This window comes from Andrographis paniculata, unplaced genomic scaffold (assembly GCF_009805555.1).
Source record: "Andrographis paniculata isolate CXL003 unplaced genomic scaffold, ASM980555v1 Contig89END, whole genome shotgun sequence".
NCBI classification, from domain to species: domain Eukaryota; kingdom Viridiplantae; phylum Streptophyta; class Magnoliopsida; order Lamiales; family Acanthaceae; genus Andrographis; species Andrographis paniculata.
This window is the reverse complement of record NW_026137627.1, coordinates 1,497,892-1,519,857: the sequence shown is the minus strand read 5'-3', so window position 1 is coordinate 1,519,857 and position 21,966 is coordinate 1,497,892. Positions and strand designations below refer to the sequence as shown.

Sequence of the window (21,966 nt, the reverse complement as noted above, 5' to 3'; positions counted from 1 at the left end):
TCACTAAACAGCAACGCCTTCAATTGGTACATTGACTTAGAAGCTGGTTCCATTGACAATTGGGAACAGTTAAAGCACGAGTTCTTGAATCGGTTCTACAGCACAAGGAGAACCGTCAGCATGACTGAACTCACCAACAGTCGCCAATGGAAAGACGAACCAGTAATTGACTACATCAACCGCTGGAGAAGTCTAAGCCTCAACTGCAAAGACTGTATGTCCGAGGCTTCCAACATAGAAATGTGCATTCAAGGGATGCAATGGGGCTTGAAATACATCCTACAAGGGATCCGACCCCATACTTTTGAAGAACTCGCCACTCGCGCTCATGATATGGAATTGAGCATGATGTCTAGTGGAATGTATGGACCGCCTACTGAAGATTTCTCAGATGACGAGAAATACAACACTTCAAACAGTGGGGGCAATCATACCTACAACACTCCTGGAAATGAGGATAAACTTTCTGCAATCTCCTGGAAACGAGAATAAACTTTCTTCAATCTCCTGGAAATGAGGATAAACTTTCTGCAATCTCCTGGAAACGAGGATAAACTTTCTGCAATCATCTGGAAATGAGGATAAACTTTCTGCAATCTCTTGGAAACGAGGATAAACTTTCTGCGATCTCCTAGAAACGAGGATAAACTTTCTACAATCTCCTGGAAACGAGGATAAACTTTCTGCAATCTCCTGGAAATGAGGATAAACTTTCTAACAAGACTCCTTAACACGAGAATAAATTGTTTAACAAAAACAAACAAATTCAATTTCTTTTGAACTACGTTATGACTTGATTCATTAACCGGATACGTAGACAACTTGGAATATAACTCCGAGTTCAGTCAATTATGCCAAAACAAAAAAAGTTCAAAAAAATCGAGCTTAAAAAAATCAATTGGACAAAAAAAATCTCGTCCAAAATCAAAAATAAAAAATAAAAAGCCCTTTTGGCTAAAAAAAAAAATCAAAAAGGATAGCCATAAAAAAAAATCAGTCAAAAAAAAAATTGATTTATGTTTCGAGACTCGTTCACGCCTTAAACATTTTGCGTCGGCTTAAACAAGTCTCGAGGGGGCATTTTGTAGGTATTAAAAATTAAATGTCTAAATTAAATTAAATATCATGTATTTTGGAAGAAAATAAAATTCCAATAATATAAACATATGGTATTTAATTATGCACATATGTTAATTTTTGTACAATAAATATCATCCATTAATGCAAAAATCTGCTTAAAATGGAAGATATCGTACAAATATTACGTTCATAAATAGAGCCATAATAAATTTGACAACAAAATAAATTAATCTTGTCAATAAAGTAAGTATATAAATTGATATCTTCCAAACAAGGTAATGATATAAAGATCTTGTCAATAAAGGAAGTATATAAATTAATATCTTCCAAAAAAGGCAATGATATAAAGATTTTGGCGAGAAAAGATGGTGCACAATCAAATCCGTCAAAAATGAAAAACGGCATCCAATGGAAAAGGAAAGATTATAAAATCTTTCCATCCACGTGGCACCATCCGAAAAGGAAGCCAAGGCCACCCTCCCCTATAAATAGGAGTCATGGCCAGTTCATTTGACACGTTCATTTGAAAACTTGCGTAAGGGTAAGTCTCTCTAGACTCTCTGCAATGTTCTTCATTGTTCTTCGTGTCCTTCGAAGCGTTCTTCGTCGAAAGTCACTAATTTGGACAAATGATCCAATATTGGTTAGAGAATCGATGAAGTTAACGTTCTTCGTCGTATGTCCGAGCCGGAGGAAGGATCAAAGCTCTCAAAGCCGTCGAGGAATTCGTCAAAGCCAAGGGAAGGTTTCCAAAGTTCATCTCAAAGCTTCGAGATGTTCATCGTGTTCTTCAACAACACATCAACTAGACCCTCTTCGATCCAAAAGTCAAAGGGACACGCCGCCAAAAGCATTACGGAGCACCAAATCTACCTCCTCAAAGATCAAAGTCCGGATTGTCTAAAGAATACAACAAATCCAAAGACGATGATCAAATCGCCAATACGGAGACCAAAGTCCTCAAAAAGCAGCAAAGCCAAAACAAATGTCAAAGTCGCGGACCGTCTAAAAAAAGACATCAAATCAAAAGCCGACGATCAAATCGCCAACATGGAGACCAAAATCCTCCAAAAGCGGCAAAGCCAAATCAAAGATCAAAGCCTCGGATCGTCTAAAAAAATGACATCAAATCCAAAGCTGACGATCAAATCGCCCGCACGGAGACCAAAACCCTTCAAAAGCCGGCAAAATCAAACCGAAGACCAAATCTCTTCGGATCGAAGAAGCCATAGAAAACAAAATTGGAAAATAAATCCACCCGGAAGGAGAATCAAATGACCCATTTAGAGAATAAGACCCGTTTTAAATTCAAATCAAATATAATTTATATAAATTTTGTATTTATTAAAAATAATATAATTTTTTGTCCACAGTATCCATACGAATAAAATTGTCTAAATATTCTACATCCTAAAATGAATATTAACAATGTAATATTTGTATTCATATGTATATGATTGAATATTAATTAATGATTTATTATTTGTATGTATATATAATATTACTAATTTCATCTGTAACTATAGAATATAAAATATTTTCTTTTACCAATTTTATTTATAACAATTGAATTAAATTTTCATCTTTCGAATTACAATTAATCAATGAATGGCCACCAAGTCAAAGATAGTATTTTTTTCGCTTCTACTGTTCGTATTTTTTATTTTTGTCAATCTCATATAATTTTTTTTTTATATTTTAAAAATATAATTATACACTTTAATTACATTTTAAATTTTATAATTTTATTTTATTTTTTCAATCAAATTTATTCTCATTTCAATCTTTTAGTAAAAAAGTATCAATTTTTTTATTTTTTATTTACTCAAAAAGTAGAAGTTTTTATTTTTATCTATTTTTTTAAAAATTCGTGTCCGATCAAATTATCACACTATTAAATAACAAATGACATATATTTTATGTAAATTCTTGTATTTATTGTAATAAACGTATAGGGAACGGACGTAGGAATTTGGTAAACACGTACGCAGTTTAAGACCACATTTTGATCTAATTAGTCAACAATTTTATTTATTTATTTATCTCTATTTTGACTAATTTTCTGATTAAATAAAAAGAAAAAAGTAAAGGTATATTCGGGTTAAATGACTTATTTATATCAAATAAATATATCTTTTAGAATTTTACCTATTATTCCAACTATTGGGCTTATAGGCCCAAATTAAAACAGCGATAAAAGTATTGGGCCGACCCAATTTAGATGGCCCGTTAAATAGTTCCTGGCGCCGGCAGAGTTAACGTCTTGAACGCCGTGAAACCGCCGTCAACTACAAGGTTATGGCCGCTGACGAACTTGGCTTCATCGGACGCTAGATAAACCGCCGCGTCAGCAACATCGGACGGCTCACAGGCGGCGCCTTTCAGCGCGCTCAAATCGCGGACCATCTGTGCGAGCCGAGCCGGATCGGCGCCGGGATAGTACAGCTTCATCTCGTCGACGGCGAAGGCCGTCGGAATCGCCATCGGAGAGATGGAATTGATCCGAATCCCGTGGCGGCTGAGCTCGGCCGCCGCCGATTTCACGATTCCGATTACGCAGCTCTTCGAAGCCGAGTAGGTGAGCTGAGCCAAGCCGCCCATAATCCCCGTCACGCTGGCGGTGCAGAGGATCACGCCCTTGCCCAATGGGATCATGACACGTGTCGCGTGCTTGATTCCGGCCACCACCCCGCGGACGTTCACCGCCATCACGCGCTCGAACGCCGCCATGTCGAGGTCGACGATGCTCGGCGGCGTCCGGCAGGGAACGCCGGCGTTGTTGTACATGACGTCAACACGGCCGTGTTTGGCGACCGCGAAATCCAAAGCGTTCGACACTTGCTCTTCCTTGGTGACGTCACAGGCGACGAAGTCCGCGCCGCCGCCGAGCTCGGCGGCGGCATCCCTGCCGGCGGCGACCTGGATGTCGGCCAGGACAACCTTAGCGCCGTTTTTAATAAACCTCGCCGCCGCCTCCTTTCCGATTCCGGTCGCCGCGCCGGTGATAACCGCTACCTTCCCTTCTAATCTGCTGAATCAGCAATGGCAAATTACACAAACATTTCCTGCAAATATCTGTCCGATTTCAGACATAAAATCCCAACAGATCTAAACAGATTTCGTAAGAAATTTAAAAAAATCGTTGAAAAGTTTAGCAAAAGTTCCAAATCTTTAATGACAGCCATGGCACCTTCCTGTCTGAGCAGAAAATCCTCTGTACCTTTGAGCTCCAGAAGCTCTAACCCCCTTTCTGCAATTAAAAATTAACACATCAATGGCAGATCTCCAAATCCAACGGTGTAAAATCAATCAATCAACAGATCAAAAATCATTACAGAAATCAGAGGTAATAACCTTAACGAATTCCTCAACATCTCTCCTTCTTTCTCTGCAGAATTCGCACTTAATAACAAAAATCCATTACAGTAAAGGAAGAAGATATATAGATATATACAAATATGTATATTATTTTATTTGGTGTCGACACGGGCGTGTTGGGCAAGAGAAAGGGGCGCAAGTAGAGTGGCAACTTTTCCATCATGCATAAATGAAAACGACAAAAAGACGAAGATGCCAGACAAGCACATGCCCCCTCGACACGGGATTGGTCAATACACGTGTACTTTCAGGGGTATTGTTGTCATTTCATTCTTACTTTGTCCAATGATTTTCTACTTATTCATCAAGAATCATCGACGAGTACCACAAAAAGTAGATCCACTTTTATTCGTACTAATTGCACATATAAATATGTTTTTCTCTTATTTAATTATGCTTTAGTAGATTTTTATTATTTTTTATTTCTTCTTTAAATGCATAAAATCAAATATTCTCACATATGACTTTTTTTATTCTATTCTATAAAAAAATAATTTATTTCTATTTATAATAAATTTATTCATTTTAATATATTTAATAAAAATAAATAACTTAATTAAATTTTTAATATTTTACTATCCATTCAAAAAAAATTTGTTTACTATCTTCCTTCTTAATAATAAATATTTTCATTTATAGTTAAAACTAATTTTTTTATAAAATTAATTTTAAATTAATAATATATACATAACTATATTTTTCTATTTGTATTGTATAAATTATTTACTTAAGATATAATTTTAAAAATATTTAAAATACTAACTACTTGTTTATATAAAAAATAATAAAATAATATCATAACTTATTATTAATTCTTTACAAATTTACATTACCTAAAATATTATATCCCTAACCAAAATGGTCATTGACCCGGAACGAAATGAATATTTATTTTTTTATTTTATACTTAAAATTAGTTTTACTTTAAAATATTAAATCAAACAGCTATTTATATCACATTATTTAATTTTTAAATTTAAAATTCAAACACTAAACATTAAACGTCAAACACCAAACAAACAAACCTTTAATTGTTTCAAACAATAATACTCCCTCCGTCCCAGATACCATGTCCACGTTGTCGTTTCTGTCCGTCCCACATACCATGTTACTTTCCTTTTTTGAAAAATGATTACACACTTTAATCTCATTTTAAATTTTTTATTTTTTTAATTAGTTGTCTTAATTTTAATATATAATTAGTTATATTATATGATAATTATTTTCACTAATACATTTTTAATTATCTACTAATTACACCCCTCCTAAAATATCGTATCTACAGTGTAGCAGACACGGTATTTGGGCGGGAGGGAGTAATAATTATTACATATCTTTGGCCTCAATTATTAATTTAAATTTAATGTTATATTTAATAATGAAAAATTACAAATCAAGGGCATTTGGTCTAGTGGTATGATTCTCGCTTTGGGTGCGAGAGGTCCCGAGTTCGATTCTCGGAATGCCCCATTATTTAATTTTTCTTATTTCTATGTATTTTCAGTTGTTGGGCCTACTCCCTCCTTAACTATTGGGCCAATAACTATTTTATTGTTTTCAATTTATATTATAGTTAGACATAAGTCCATAATTTTCCTCTTTGTTTTATTTAATGGTACATTTAGATAAATTCTTTTTAAAAAAAAAATAAATAAACAAATGGTTACATTATTTGTATGTTATGAAGATAATTATTATTTCTGTCTCACAAAAATATGCTCAAAATGTTTTTATATTTTAATATGTGGGATTTTGATTGATGCTATTTTGTTATTTTGTGTTTTTTTAATTAAAAAATAATATTAATAAGTAGTATAATTTTTTTACTTACTAAAAAAAATTAGAATATTTTTAAAATACACAAAAATAAAAAGTAAACAATTTTTAGAAGACATATAGAGTATTATGTTAAAAATATCATAATAATAACCAAATAATAATTAGTAATTCTTGAAATATATTATTCCCTCCGTCCCAATACAATAGTCTTATTTACATTTTTGTCTGTGCTAAAATAATAGTCTCATTTTCATAAATAATCATATCACCATAAAATTATCCATACTTTTTCATTATTATTACACAATTGTCACTGCTTGGCAAAAAAGTTATTTATCATTATTTTTTACCAACTATCAATATAATATTAATATTTTTTAAATCTCGTGCCCGACACAAAAAGATTGTACTTTTGGGACGAAGAGAGTATTAGATTTACTAATTGTGCACACAATAACATTATTCACCTTATATTAATATTATTTATTAATTATATTTTTTAAAATATTAATAATATTAGGCCCCGTTTAAATTGACATGTCCCATGAAAACTCTTGTATTCTCAAACTCAATCCTTTGAGTTCACATTTTCACCATAGTTTCAAAACTTTAAAAATAAATAATAATAATATTTTGTTTTTCAAAAGTTAGTATTAATTTTTTAATTTTTTTATAAAAAACATAATATCAAATATTTAATTATTTATAATATTTAAATATTTTCAAGAATTCATTACTCCAAAAAGTGTATATGAAAACGAAACCTTTATACACCAAACAAACCAACCCATTACACCATGGGGTGTGTTTGTTCGGGGTTTGGATTTTAAGTTGAGATTTGAATAATGATGTGATATAAATAGGTATTGATGTGATATTTTGAATGTAAAATTAATTTTTAGTATAATATAAAAAATAAAAAATAAATGTTTGATACGATGTTTTTGAAAAAAAAAAAAAAATGAGATGAATAGTGATTGGAAATCCAATCTCCCAAACAAACACACCTTGGGTTTGTTTGTTCAGTGTTTTGTTTTGAAATTTTATTTTATTTTATGTAGAATATAAAAACATATATTGATAATAAAAAAATAATATTTTATAGTATTAAATTTTTATTTTTTTATAAAAATATAAAATATATATTAAAAATCTTGTCGGAAAACAAATATTGAAAGAACAAAGCCACTTAGCAGTAGACACATGTCACACATCTATATACATAATTATAATTATTGTGAAAGCTTTCAAAAATTTTATTGATTGATGGCAACAACTGTCACACACTTGAACAGTTACTTCTATATATTGATGGATATATATATATATTTAATATAAATATTAATATATGATTTGTTTGATAAAAATATACTCCTTCCGTCCACTTAGAAAATATATATATTTTTATTTTGGAACGTCCAATTACAAAGTAATCATTTCATTAAATATCCCATTTTTTCTACAAATACTTATACTTTACATCACATTATTACTTTTATACCAAAAAAATAAAAGCAAAAATATTTTTATCTACCTAATATAATTAAAATACTATTATTCCTTAATCTCCGCACCAAAAATAATTGTTTACTTTTAAGTTGCTCGGAGGGAGTAAAATAGGACATAAATGTCTCCTTGATTATTGGTGTTACATATTTCATTTGGGGCCAGACAGTCAGTCAGTATCTGTATCTGTATCTGTATTTCTTTTGGGGGACCATTTTTATGTTTACTATTTTATTAATTATTTCTAAAACGGGCTGTTTAACACCTTATATACACATAGTATGTAACAAATACTCCATCTGTCCCCAATCTATCTATTCATTTGCTTTTTGCACTTAATTTATCTATTCATTTGTTTTTTGCCCGAAGTTTTAAAAATATTAGTATTATATTGGGATAAAGTAGAAATAAAGGTAAAAATACTAAATTAACTCAATTAGTATTGTATGATATAAATGTAATAGTATTTGTGTAATATATTGTAAATTAGAAGGGTATTTGTAATGTTAGGTAGATAGTACAATTACTAAAAAAGGAAACAGATACTTTGTTATGGGATGGACCAAAATGAAAAAATGGATAGATTGTTAAACAAGGTGCAACATTTGCTTTTGGTACGAGTTTTTAGATGGTAGTATTAAGTATGATAATTTATAAATTAGGTGATGTGATGGAGAGAGAAATATATATTTTATTTTTTTATTTGGATGATGTGACGGAATAAAGTGTGTGGGGAGATTAAGTATAATTAATTATTTCCTATTTTGGAAATATTACAGGGTGTTTGGGACATACCAAAAAGGAAATGTTGCAGGGTGTTTGGGACGGAGGGAGTACAATTTATATTAATAATATAAAAGTAATATATAAATTGACGAAATATAACAATACTCCCTCCGTTCCGAAACTATAGTCTTGGTTATATTAGGCACGAGATTTAAGAAATATTTATATTATATTAATAGTGGGTAAAAAGTATAGGTAAAAGACATTTGTGCCTTTTTGAGTGTATTAGTATAAAAGATAGTGACAATTGTGTAATAATAACGAAAGAATAAAGGTAGTTATATAATGATATGGATATTTATGGAAATAAGATAATTTTGAGATTGATAGAGTAGTTCATATAACACACCACAGTTAAATTCATTGTAGATCATGTTTTAATATAGTTTAATTTGCAATATATAAATTACAAAATTATTTATAATTCATTTTTAGTTTGAAAAATTTGCGTTATTTTTTTCCGTGATTTAAAAACTATATGACATTTTTGTGTAAAGTATTGAACAAAATTCTCTAAAAATTGGACGCGACTTACGGGAACCCTAAAGAAAAAGATTTTGTACAATACTTTTTAAAATATGATAAAAATTTTATATAGTTTCTAAAGTGTTTGGTATGATACGATATTTAAGAAATATTGATATTATATTGGTAGTGAGTAAATAGTACGAGTAAAAGACTTTTTTGTATTTGTGGATGTATTAGTGTAAAAAATAGTGACAATTGTGTAATAATAATAAAAAAGTAAGGGTAGTTTTATAGTGATATGATTATTTATGGAAATGAAACTATTGTTTTGAGACAGACAAAAATGATAAACAAAAGTATTGTATTGAGACGGAGAAAGTATTTATTTATTTCAAATATATAATATCCATAATTTTTTAATCATTTTGCTCTAATACAAAATAGTAATAATAATAATAATAATAATAATAATAATCAGGAAATAGTGATAATATATAATGATCATTAATTTTGTTTTTGTTTTGTTTTCTTATTATGTTTTGATTAAATACTTCATAAGAATGTATTATATGGTAGTTTTGTTTGGCTAGAGTTTTGATTTGATTTTTTCAGTGAGGTATGGAGAAATATCGGTAATATAAAAAATAATATTTTATATTTAATGTAAACTTTTGTAAGAACATAATATATATATATTGTGAATGATTTCGGAAAGAAAGTCATAGGCAAATAAGATTTTATATATATTAAATAAAGTATATTCAAATTTATATAATTTTTTATTGATTTTATATGTATACAAATTACTTTCAACATTTATTATTTTTATTAAAATATTCCATAAAATATACTCCCTCGGTCCTGCAAGTCTTTTTTTTAGGTATACGGTATTTTAGGTAGTATAAGTTATTAAATTATTAATAATAAGTTAAGATAATATTTTATTATTTTTTATATGTGTAGTGTTGTTGGTATTTTAAATATTTCTACAATTATATCTCAATAAAATATATGCAATATGGATATTATTTTGTAGACAATAAAATTTTATATTATACAAATGAATAAAAAAAATATATTTATTTATTTATCATTATCATAAATTGATTTTATAAAAAATGGGGAGTTTTAAAAGTAGATAAAAATATTTGTTAATTGATGAGAGATATAGAAATAAAAAGGTTTTGAGTGAGTCCTAAATATAAGATGTTAGAAGTTTAATTAAATTGATTTATATTTGTTAATTATATTTAAAATTGATAAATTTGTCAAAAAATAGAAAGAGATCATCTTTTGTGGGACGTACCAAAAAAGAAATTGAGTCATCTGTGGCCGAACGGGGGAGTATTATATAGTACAACTTTATATTTAATATTTATCTAATTTTTAAATGATTTTATATATAAAAAATACTTTCATTATCTAACTCTGTTTATTTAAAGTTTGATTTTGATTTCATATTATTTGTATAAAAAATAAAACTATATGTATTAAATCAACAATTTTCTAATTTTTTTTAATATATTAAAAAATATATAAATTTTATTTAACATAATATCATATTTAACATTATTTCAAAAATCCCAAAATATAACTTGGTCTAACCAGACCAGACCTGACACTAATATGAATGTCTTCTGTTTGGTTACCAGAAATTTATAAATAAATGGTTAGGTAAATTATACTGAGATTTATTTTATTTATGTGTAAAATTGAATCTCTTTGTACTTTTTAAAGACTTTAGAAATCTTTGAAAGCAACTCTTAAATATGAAACAAATACCTTCAATTTAATTTACATAATTTTATCATTATTGCATCCGTCCCGAAACTAAGTATCCATTTGTTTTTTGCACGTAATTTTAGAAATATTAGTATTATATTGGGATATAGTAGGAATAAAGTAGAAATAATTAAAATAACCTTAACAGTATGCGTGAAATAAAGGTAATGGCATTTGTGTAATATATTGTAAGTTGTAAGGGTATTTGTAATGTTAGGTAGATAGTACAATTACTAAAAAAAAGGAAATGGATACTTTGTTATGGGACAGACTAAAATGGAAAAATTGATACTTTGTCATGGGACGGAGGGAATATAAAGAATACAAAGTCCAAATAGTCAAATTTAATTTTTTTTTTAAAAAAAAAGACACTTGTGGGTTTGTTTATTGAATTTTGATTTTGAATTTTAAATAATATATATATTTTTTAACTCATAATCTCACGGTGATCCGGCAATTTCTTACGGGACAATAAACTTTTGACCTGATGGGATATAAATATATATTTATGAAATACTTTAACAATAAAATCAATAAAAAAAATAAATAAATATTTACTTTGAAGTTAGAGGGAAAGGAATAAATTTTAAAATAATAAAATTCAATTCAAAACCTCACAAACAAACACTTAAAATATATACTTTATTTAAATAGGTTTTGAAAATATTTTGAAGTTCTATATTTGTTTAAAACAAGTGAAAAGTTAAACAAAAATTAAAAAAAAATAAATAATAATTAAATATTTTGAAAATATTTTGAAATTCTATATTTGACCTAATTTGCAGCTGTTATATTCGATTAAAAATATACCCAGAACAGGGCCATCAATTTTCACATCATCATCGAATAAATAAATAATTTTCAATAACCAATCATTTTTTTGTTGATATGATTTTGATATATATAAATATTTATATTTTATTATTTCACAAAAATAAAATTTCAATATAAAATATTATTCTTTTATATTAATAAAACTATTCCTCATATCTCATGTAGAAAACAAATAAACACTAAACAAACACATAATATTACAATGATCTAACATTTTGAATATAATCTATTATTAGAGTTAAAAAGTTTTTAACTTTAATACAAATAAAATTTGATTACTTAATCAAGACAAGTTATATGTTTTAAAGGGACAAAATTATTTTGTTAGTGAATTTTAGTTTTTAAATTTGAATTTTTGAATAGTAAAAAAATGAATTTGAATAGTTATTTGATATAATATAAATACTGATTGATTGATGTGATGTTTGAATATATAATATAAAAAAATAGAAGAGTACTTGTTTGATTTGATATATATATATTTTTTTATAGACGGTAAAAACCAGTGATAAAATCACAAAATAACACAACCACTTGATTGGAGAATTTTTATAAATTTTCACTATTCACTATTTTTATATATTTATATATAAAAAAATCAAATTAAATTTATATATTTTATGTTTATATTATATTTAAATTTAAACTTGCATTTAAAATATCATATTAATATGTATTTATTATATTCTAAAATTCTTAAGATTAAAATGAATAATGGGTGTGTATATTTGAAAGATTTTGATAAATTTTTATTATTTATACAAAAAAAATTCTTAAAAAATATCAATCAAATATTTATTATTTATATTATATTACTAAAAATAAATTTTATATTCAAAATATCATATTAATACTTATTTATATCACATTATTCAACTATTATAATTCAAATTTTTTACTATTTAAATCTCAATTCAAAATTCGAACCTCAAACAAACACACCTTTTGTGTAAATATTTTGAATAAAAATATAGATTTTTAAAACAATACATAATGTACAAAAAAAAAAAAAACAGTGTAATTTAGATATCACAAAATATAAATAAAAATACAATTAGAAACTATCACAACTTTTGGAGAAAATGACCCTATCTATCTCTCGAATAATAATTTTTATTTTTTCATTTTTAAATTTTAATTTTCTCGATATCCCGTCCGAACGGGAGTCGAGTCGAGATTGTCCAAAACAATACAACCGTTACGAGGCAATTTTGTACCATACAACTTATGTTGGATAACGGGTAATATTGTTCGGTTAATGATTTTTTTAAAAAAATTTTATTGTTTATATATAAAAATAAAAAATTTTTAAAAAAAGTATCAAATTAAATAATTATTTTTTATTTTTAAAATTATATTAATAATTAATTTTGTATTCAAACTATTTTACCAATATATATTTATATTACATTATACAATTATTACAATTCAAAATTTTTATTATTCAAAGTTCAACTCAAAATCGAGAGTAGCAAACAAACACACACTTTGAGTATTTAGAGTATTTAGGGGTGTGAATCGTAGCTGTCAATAATGTTCATAGGTGAAAATGAAATAAATTAGAAATCCAGGGACGGATAAAGACAAATTAATATTCAGTAGCAGTGGGGACAAGGCCTACTGGATAATGTCGGGATTTATTTATTTATATTAAAATAAATAAAAATCACATAGACGCACTAGTACGGATTTACGGGAGCACCCAGGACTCGAAGTCCAGACAAATTTGAAATACCTTAGCCCACAGTGACAGGAGCCCACCAAGTGTCGGAGGGCCCAGGAGCTCACGAAAATATGCCAGCAATAGATAGGCACCTGCGTTTGCTTGTGCGCGTGACAGCCTGGCATCCTTAACATCGCCCCCTCGCTTTCACACATAATAACGAAAATGCCACTCAGAAAACGACGTCGTAATGCGGTGTGCTGCGAAAAGGGAGAAAAGTTTGCTTTGGATTATTTATTCACAGAAATCTCCACTCTAATTGGCTGCATGGGAAAAATTAGCAAATGTACCATAAAAAAGTTAAATAAATTAAAAAGAACAGACTAGGAAATAAAAAAACAATCTTAATTTGGGAATGGACCAATCCTTATTTTCGTACCAGCCCTTACTTTCCAATTCTCAAAAAATCTTGTCACATCAAAATTACCAAAAAGAGGGGCGAGGGCAGAAGCGTCATTTCGCAGCAGGTAGCATTCTATTTCTGCAACGGTCAACCGTTGAGGAACTTAAAAGAGTGGCACGCCGAGCAAATACGGCAAAGTTGGAGGGCAATTACGGCGCAGTTCAATTGTTAGGAATAAAATTAAAAACTAAAAGGAGTCAAGGGAGATCGCCATTTTGGCATCGAGAAATTTTGATTTTTGATTTTTGGATTTTGGATTTTGGGATTTTTAATTTTGGTTTTTTGGGACTTCTTCTTCGTTTGCCAGCGCACTCTTGGATCGCCATTAACGAGATTTCGTTTTTCTGGGGGGTGGGGAGGTTTGTGCCGGCTAGGGGGGCGGGGCGGGGGAGGAGCGTTGTCTGTAATGGCGGAGGAAGAGAGAGTCAAGCTGTTCGTAGGTCAAGTGCCGAAGCACATGACGGAATCTCAGATTCTAGCAATGTTCGAAGAGGTCGCGCTGGTGGAAGAAGTCAACATAATCAAGGATAAGGTCACGCGTGCTTCTCGAGGTTGTTTCTTCTTCTTCTTGTTTATTTTTTCGTTGTTTAGGAGAGTTCCTGTTGCATGATTTGTTGAAATCTGTAAGGATTTGGAATGCTCGATTCGGAGGTTTTGTTGATTTTTTTAATTTTGTTTGTTGCTTCATTATCTCTGAGATTTGTGGCTTCTGCAATCCCTAATTTTCTCGATGTGTGTGGTAGGGTGTTGTTTTGTGATATGCCCGTCGAGAGAGGAAGCGGACAAGGCAATTAATGCGTGTCATAACAAGCAGACGCTGCCTGGGGTTAGTGTAATTCTGCTATGAGTATTAAATCCTTTCTGGATTGACAATGTGTTATGGGATGAGATTTTTCTGTCTGTAGGAAATAGTTCTTCTAACTTGATTTCATGATGGGGAAGTAATTGTTAAAAATCAGCCTGATCTGGAAATAGCTTTGCCTGCATGAACACTCACCTTCTTCTCTGAAGTTTTTTGGAAATAATTAGGTCACAGTCTTGCTAGATAATATGATAATGGTGGCTGGGTAACTGGTATTTTATGCAATTGAATGAGATTAGGATAACTTAATAATTATGTTATTTTGCTTGGAGAGTGGATTTTGATATTGGTGTGGATGAATTTCAAGTTTCTCATGGTTCTTGTGACCAATAAGGTTATATAATAAAATTTAGTTTGGTGTTCTTTATTTTTAGTATTTTCACAGGGGTGATTAAAAAAATGCATTTGAGGAATTTCTCTGCACTTGAATAAATGTGTATGTTCATCTGGTGTTAGTTTTAATGTGATTTAGGATCACGACTTTTAGCATTGGGCATAATTGTTGGTCAACTCCCGTAAAAATATAAATAAGTAAATGATGCATATCTCTCAAAGTTTTAAGCTTTTAAGTGAGACGATCATTTACGCTGATCTTGGTTAGGATTTCAAGATTATCATCGAGGGGAAGTGTTGAATATTGTCCCACTTATTGATTTTAAGTTGAAACCCCAAATCCCTTCTTAACAATAATACACTCAACTCAACTTGCATTTCCCCTCCTATTTGAGATTTCCATCGGTGCATCTGTGTGTTGAACAATTTAAGTTGTTTGTTAATGGAGAGAAATTTCTATTTTCTGTAACATTTTTATTCGTGGGGTTCATTCAATCAACTCATTTGGTGACCGGAAGCTATGTGCAGAAAGTTATTGAGCTGTGTAGTCATTTTTTTTAAATCTTTGGAGTGTACTCTTTTTAAGACTTTTGATAAGTTATTAGTTTAGTTAAGAGTCTTTTTCTCTCAATCAAGATAATTAACTAATGCTTACTCTGTTACATTATCAATAGATAATTAGCTAATGCTTATTCTTAAAGTTCTTAAAATACTAACTTATTTGATAAGGACATAATCAATAAAGTTCTTAAAATAACTTCAAATACAAGTATACAAAAGAAGATTCAAATACTAACTTATTCGATAATGGCCTTCATTTTGATGAAATATAATGGAGTCCTAACTTATATGGTGCATTGTTCCATTTTTTACATCAATAAAAAACGTTGATAAAAAATATCTAAGTATGTGGAATATCTGGGATGCATTTGATGGTGGACTTCTTCAATATATTATTTAAAGCTTAATGTTGTAAATAGTAAACAAGTTTTTACACTGACTGTGGATATCTACTACAATTCTTCAAAACTGTCGTGTGTGGTTTTTTATATAGCCTTATGGCTGACATCGGGACTCCATAGGCACTATTATTACCGAGGCACTCTCACATGCTTGATTTTGGAAAATCTATAGGCTGTGGAGGATCTTGGAAAGTAATATTTGTGTCATTTCAGATGAAATTGTCACCATTGTTCTTGTGGATTTGGTCCAAGTAATACTGGAATATAAGAGCATTTTTGGATTGGATGATTGGCACACTTGACTAGCACATCAATAATTTATGGAAGCGAGTCAAATGATAAAATTGCTTCACCTTTATGGTGCTGTGTACATAAGCAAAACTGGAAAAGCTATATCCTGTATAAATTATCCTGCCCCGTGAATGTAATGAGCAGCAGTGTTGCTATTTGAATCTTTTCTTCTATACTTGTATTTGAAGTTCTGTATTGAAAGTACAACATCTGTTACAGCTGACATGAAGACTCTTATATTACTCAATATAATGGTTTTCTACGTCAAATGATCACTGCTTTCTTTATTGTAATAAATGATTGAAAAAATTGTTAGTTATATCGACTACCAAGTTCTGACTTTCTATTGTTAAAATTTGTCATAATATGTTGATGTATTAATAGTTTCAGTTGATCATCTTGAAGCATTTGATAGGCATTTAGGCATATGTGTTTTTTCCTTGAGTTAGATCTGTTCTGACCTCTTTATATGTCATACCATCTCACACACTTCAAATTACATTGTACCTTGTTTTTGTCTCTTTGGATTTTTGCTTCATTTTCTGTACAATATTATACAAGAGTTTGTTTTACCCCTTTATCTGATGTCAAGGCAACATTTCTTTGTTTCCAATTCAGGCATCTAGTCCGTTGCAAGTGAAGTATGCTGATGGCGAGTTGGAAAGACTAGGTGTAATATGATTTTCATTCATGTAGTATTTTCTTTTGTTTTTTATGTTTTCTGTCAACTGTAACGACTGAAATTTATGTTTCTAATCTATGTATCTGCTATTACTCGAGTTCCCATTCGTACCTGCCTTCACTTCAGTTATATTTCATTTGTCTTTGCTTTGTATTACTGATTGCTTTCTTTTTTTTCATCTTTTCATCCAATTTCTGTTCCAAAACAAAATGCAGAGCACAAACTCTTTGTTGGTATGCTTCCCAAAAATGTTTCTGATGACGAGGTCTCTACTATATTTTCGGAGTATGGAACCATAACAGATTTGCAAATTCTTAGAGGTTCCCCCCAAACAAGCAAAGGTGAGCGGTTTAACATCTCCTGTGGCCATTTTTCGCATGATTGCTGAGTGATGGGATTTTATATATTCTTTTTAACTTCTGATCTAACAAATTAATTTTTGTAGGTTGTGCTTTTTTGAAATTTGAGACGAAAGAACAAGCATTGGCAGCTATAGAAGCCCTCAATGGAAAGCATAAGATGGAGGTGCGTAAACAATAACCATCTCGAATTGGTGTGGGGTGTATATAATCTTGTAGTGTTGAATCTTCACCACAGGAATCACCATTTATCACCCTTAGCAATACTATTTTATAAAATTTGAAATTTAGGATCTCAAAATCTATGCCTGAAAGACTGATTAAAAGTAGTCGATTTTCTGTTATTCCAATGGCACAAATTTGAGCCTTGATCTTAAAACCCTTGAAATGGACATTTGCTTATGGTGAATTTTTTTTATTAAGAGTTGGAATTTGGTTCTGAATGTTGTTACTCAATTCTTGTTTGTGTGTCTCTACTTGAGATTTATTAGGCTAAGCCAATAAACTATTTTATCCTCCATCTCCTTCTCTAGACTCCATATTTTTGTTTATATTGTGATCCCCTTTTGCTGTTGGTTTGATTCTTTGCTTTCACCATCCTGCCAAATAAATGCATTGTGTTAAATTGGAAATGTCAAACATTAATGTCGATAGCTTCTGCAATAGGGTTCGACTATACCTTTGGTGGTCAAGTGGGCAGACACAGAGAAGGAAAGACAGGCTCGGAGGGCACAAAAGGCATTGTCATTGGCCTCTAACATGCCAAATATCGATTCCAGGCAGCAGGCGTCATTATTTGGTGCCCTGCCAATGGGTTATATGCCTCCATACAATCGATACGGTTATCAGGTTGTCTTTTATACTAAGATCACAAGTTTTTAATCTCTCAGAATTCTTTTTGAAGCCTTAGCTCTGCAATATTTTAGTTCCATACTTAATGGGAGTTATTTTTCTCCTTTTGGCACTGCTAGTTGATGCTGAAGGTACTTTTATATCAATTTCTGCTCGCCTTTGTAGACTCCGGGGCCTTATGGACTCATGCATTATCGCCTAACACCGTTGCAGAATCAGCACTCGTTTCACAATCTGATTCCGCCTTTAAACCACCAAGGAAACGCCATGCGCGGAGTTACACCTGATCTTTCATCTGCAGTGAACCCCAGACATTACGCCGTGTCCCCTTCCAGCTACGTAGGATCTGCTTATCCGAGCGTACCCGGGGTTCAGTACCCTGTTCAGTATCCCGGAGGAATCATCAGCAACAGGCCCCAGGCGGGCTCCCCCGGTTCTTTATCACCTTCAACTGCAAATGCTCAATCTGCAGCATCTTCAAGTGTCAGTACTCCAAGCCATGGCGGCCAGATCGAAGGTTTGTGGAAATTGTGAAATACTCTTTTTTTTGTCGATTACCAATGTTTGCGACAAACATCTAATGTGCAAGAAACCGTTATTCTTGCAAAGCAGGTCCACCTGGATCTAATCTGTTTATCTACCACATTCCTCAAGAATTTGGCGACGAAGAGCTTGGAAATGCTTTTCAGCGCTTCGGTAGAGTTTTGAGCGCCAAGGTTTACGTCGACAAAGCCACTGGCGTCAGCAAATGCTTTGGTACAATATATGTATATATATATATATATGATATGATCTGTTTGATTGGTGTGTTGTTATTCAAGGTCATTATAATATATATATATATATGATCTCCAGGATTTGTAAGTTACGACTCCCCGGTTGCGGCGCAGAACGCAATCAGCATGATGAATGGGTTCCAATTAGGCAGTAAAAAGCTAAAGGTGCAGCTTAAAAGAGATAACAAGTAAACCAAACCTTATTGAGATTGTGAAAGTGGTATCTCTATCTCAAAATGTAGAAAAAAAGTGTCTGCAGCAGCAATGGCAGTTGTGTTCTGTTCTGTGAAATGCCTCTCTCTCTCTCCTCTACCATCATCATCATCATCATCGTCACTCACTCACTGTTGTTTCTGTTCAATTCAAGAATTCAAGAAGTCACAGAAACTTGTAATTCTTTGTTGTTGTTGTTTTTTTGGTGAAACTTGTACTGTACTGTACTTGTTGTACCCTGTAACATGGAGGATGATACCAATCAATTGGACATTGTTAATTTAATCTTAGGCTTGTTTCTGTTTTACTTATTACATTGCTTGCTTGCTTGGCATAATGTAGCAATTTATTAGTTATTTATCATCGTCTTAATAGGGCTGAAGGGACAATGATTATTTCATTATCAAACCTAAATAGGTTGTTGATTAGTTGGTGCAATTCCCAATTCTTGGAAGAACACAAACAAATCTTCAATGAAATGAAGCCCAATGTGTTTTTTTTTTTATTGATTTGGAAAAAAATTTGGTTTTGATTTATTATTAAAATAATGTTTAATATGATATTTTGTATTAAAAAAAAAAAAAACACCACCCTTCCAAAGGAAACGAGGGAATATATACTTTTTTTTTTTTTTAGAGAGACACAGTTAAAAAAGTAAAAACATAGTTGTGTCAAAAGGAACAAACATTAAATGTTAAGAGGCATATATTGTGTAATTTAGTATAAATTTCATACTATGTTGTATTGATTATCCTAAAATCATGTGAATAACATACATAATATTGTTTGTGCTGTCTATAGATCAATATTGAAATAACAAAACTCAAAACCAAAACTTACTCATCAAAACCCAAACCAAAAAAATCCCAGAACTCCCATTGATCATTAGACTTGCATAGCTAAAAGATTCATACATACAGTTTGCCAAAAGCATCTCCCCCATAGCCATGGCAGATCAGAAAGCTACAAACCACATGCTATGATTTGCTTATTCAATATGCGAAGATTGGAAGTAGAGATCTAATAAATCTCTACAAACCATTCAGCTCAGGCATAAACAGATCAAATCTTAGCAAAAAAGGTTCAAAACCTAGCCTTTGGGCAGCCAAAATATCATAAACATGTTCAAAAATGCTAGGGGATTCATCAAGTAAAAGAACCAATAAAAACAGCACAAGAAATCTGAATGACTAACACACATTATATGACCAAAAATATTTCCAATCAAAATAGGCCAAGAATCAGAGAAACCAAACTTCATTAACAACCCACTGTGTGTATTTCAAGCAACAAAAAGTTTGGGTTCTGCACACCATATACCAATTCGACCAATTAATGTGAAAAGGATTTTCTAAAATTCTTGAGATGCAGAGCCAATCTCCTTATCCTTGCCTCCAGCTTTCGCTGGCAGTAAGCTTTGATGAATATTGGGCAAAACTCCGCCATTAGCAATGGTCACACTTCCCAGCAACTTACTCAACTCCTCATCGTTCCGCACTGCTAATTGTATGTGCCTCGGCACAATCCTCGTCTTCTTATTATCCCTCGCAGCATTCCCCGCAAGTTCCAAAACCTAATTCAAAAGAAAAAAACGAAAAAAGAAATTAAAATTAATTTACAAAACCCTAACCGAGCAACACAATCGTTCCCAAATCAAAATTAAAGCAAGATCGCGGACAGAATATACAACGCACCTCCGCCGCGAGGTACTCGAGGACGGCGGAGAGGTAGACCGGAGCACCGGCGCCGACGCGCTCGGCGTATTTCCCTGTTTTCAGAAACCGCGCGACTCTCCCCACCGGAAATTGGAGACCTGCTTTGGATGAACGCGAGACAGATTTGGTCGCCTTGCTCTTTCCCCGGCCGCCTTTGGTGGAGGCTGCTGCGTCGGAACCCATTTTCTGTCGAACTTGAGAAACCCTAGAAATAGTGGAGAAGAATCGGGCGGCAATCCAGTAGGGCTTGCAGTTGCAGAGAAATGAATCGATGATCGAATCTCCTGGACAAACCGGGTGCCATATAAAGAAAATTCCTCGATTCTGATTGGTCCGTTAAGATCGACGCGGATTGCCAACGTGGCATCGGTTTTTAAATTATTTTCGAAAAATATTTCGCGCGGTAGTCGATATTGGGCCGGGATTTGTTCTTAAAGCCCAGCCCATATTCTAATATGTTAATTAATTAATTGCATAAATTAGAAATGAAAGTAGTGTTTTTTTGGTGATTATTTTTAAAAAATTTACTATTTAATTTGAATGATTTTTGTAAATATAGTATTTTTATTATTATCGTAATACATCACATGTAAATTATTATTTAAAAAATAAATAAAAAGCAATCAAACACACTTGAACAATCCATTGAATTTTGTATTAATTTTGGAATTGGGTTATTACAATGGAAAAAATGATTCGATGATTTATTTATTGGGAATTAAATTTAAATTTTAATTTGAATAGAGCTTGAATATTTTTTAAAAAATTAACAATATATTTTTTTAAAAAAATATGTATAGAGATATAAAGAAATTGAATTCAAACTACTCCTTCCGTCCCAATACAACAGTCAGTCTTATTTACCATTTTTGTTCGTCCATAAATAATTGTATCATTATAAAATTATCTTTACTTTTTTATTATTATTACACAATTGTCACTACTTTTTACACTAATACACTCACAAGGGCAAAATAGTCTTTTATCTTTACTTTTTATCCACTACCAATATAATATCAATATTTTTTATATTGATATTGGGATGGAGGGAGTATTTTGTATTAATTTTGGAATGAGAAAAAAAAATAATATTTCGCAATTGATGATTGTATTGTTTTTTTTATACAAATAAATGTTTTTATTTTTTATTTTAAAAAAGTGAACATTCTTTTGTAGCTACCT

General features: G+C 31.0%; 3 protein-coding genes and 1 non-coding gene across 6 annotated transcripts; 2 read left to right on the top strand and 2 right to left on the bottom strand.

The window, feature by feature from the left end:
- Positions 1–3,173: 3,173 nt before the first annotated feature.
- On the bottom strand, positions 3,174–4,597 carry LOC127242794 (short-chain dehydrogenase reductase 3a). The gene is made up of 3 exons (XM_051262478.1): positions 4,435–4,597; positions 4,271–4,330; positions 3,174–4,108 (listed from the first exon to the last, which is right to left on the bottom strand). The coding sequence occupies exons 1-3, from the start codon at positions 4,452–4,454 to the stop codon at positions 3,310–3,312; spliced, it is 879 nt and encodes a 292-aa protein (XP_051118435.1). The 5' UTR covers positions 4,455–4,597; the 3' UTR covers positions 3,174–3,309.
- Positions 4,598–5,855: 1,258 nt separating this feature from the next.
- TRNAP-UGG (transfer RNA proline (anticodon UGG)) lies at positions 5,856–5,927 on the top strand. Its single transcript has one exon. It is a non-coding gene; the product is annotated as a tRNA-Pro (tRNA).
- A 7,933-nt stretch (positions 5,928–13,860) lies between these two features.
- LOC127243067 (RNA-binding protein BRN1-like) lies at positions 13,861–19,376 on the top strand. 3 transcript variants are annotated; one of them, XM_051262920.1, is made up of 9 exons: positions 13,861–14,290; positions 14,483–14,565; positions 16,806–16,857; positions 17,085–17,210; positions 17,315–17,394; positions 17,895–18,077; positions 18,294–18,597; positions 18,690–18,836; positions 18,936–19,376. In XM_051262920.1, exons 1-9 carry the CDS (start codon positions 14,146–14,148, stop codon positions 19,046–19,048), a joined length of 1,233 nt encoding a protein of 410 aa, XP_051118877.1. In that variant the 5' UTR covers positions 13,861–14,145; the 3' UTR covers positions 19,049–19,376. The 3 variants fall into 3 exon arrangements, with proteins under 3 accessions (XP_051118877.1, XP_051118875.1, XP_051118876.1); XM_051262918.1 differs by having other exon boundaries at positions 18,246–18,597; XM_051262919.1 differs by having other exon boundaries at positions 13,863–14,290; positions 18,246–18,597; positions 18,693–18,836.
- Positions 19,377–20,310: 934 nt separating this feature from the next.
- On the bottom strand, positions 20,311–21,055 carry LOC127243120 (probable histone H2AXa). The gene is made up of 2 exons (XM_051262994.1): positions 20,764–21,055; positions 20,311–20,642 (listed from the first exon to the last, which is right to left on the bottom strand). Exons 1-2 carry the CDS (start codon positions 20,965–20,967, stop codon positions 20,421–20,423), a joined length of 426 nt encoding a protein of 141 aa, XP_051118951.1. The 5' UTR covers positions 20,968–21,055; the 3' UTR covers positions 20,311–20,420.
- Positions 21,056–21,966: the final 911 nt, after the last annotated feature.

Coding starts and splice junctions, on each gene's coding strand:
- LOC127243120 (XM_051262994.1), bottom strand. CDS start 20,967: ATGGGTTCCGACGCAGCAGCCTCCACCAAAGGCGGCCGGGGAAAGAGC. Junction 20,643..20,763: donor TCGAGTACCTCGCGGCGGAG/GTGCGTTGTATA, acceptor CTTTTGAATTAG/GTTTTGGAACTTGCGGGGAA.
- LOC127243067 (XM_051262918.1), top strand. CDS start 14,146: ATGGCGGAGGAAGAGAGAGTCAAGCTGTTCGTAGGTCAAGTGCCGAAG. Junction 17,395..17,894: donor ATGGAAAGCATAAGATGGAG/GTGCGTAAACAA, acceptor CTTCTGCAATAG/GGTTCGACTATACCTTTGGT. Junction 18,598..18,689: donor CCATGGCGGCCAGATCGAAG/GTTTGTGGAAAT, acceptor ATTCTTGCAAAG/CAGGTCCACCTGGATCTAAT.
- LOC127242794 (XM_051262478.1), bottom strand. CDS start 4,454: ATGTTGAGGAATTCGTTAAG. Junction 4,331..4,434: donor ATGTTGAGGAATTCGTTAAG/GTTATTACCTCT, acceptor TTTTAATTGCAG/AAAGGGGGTTAGAGCTTCTG. Junction 4,109..4,270: donor TTTTCTGCTCAGACAGGAAG/GTGCCATGGCTG, acceptor CTGATTCAGCAG/ATTAGAAGGGAAGGTAGCGG.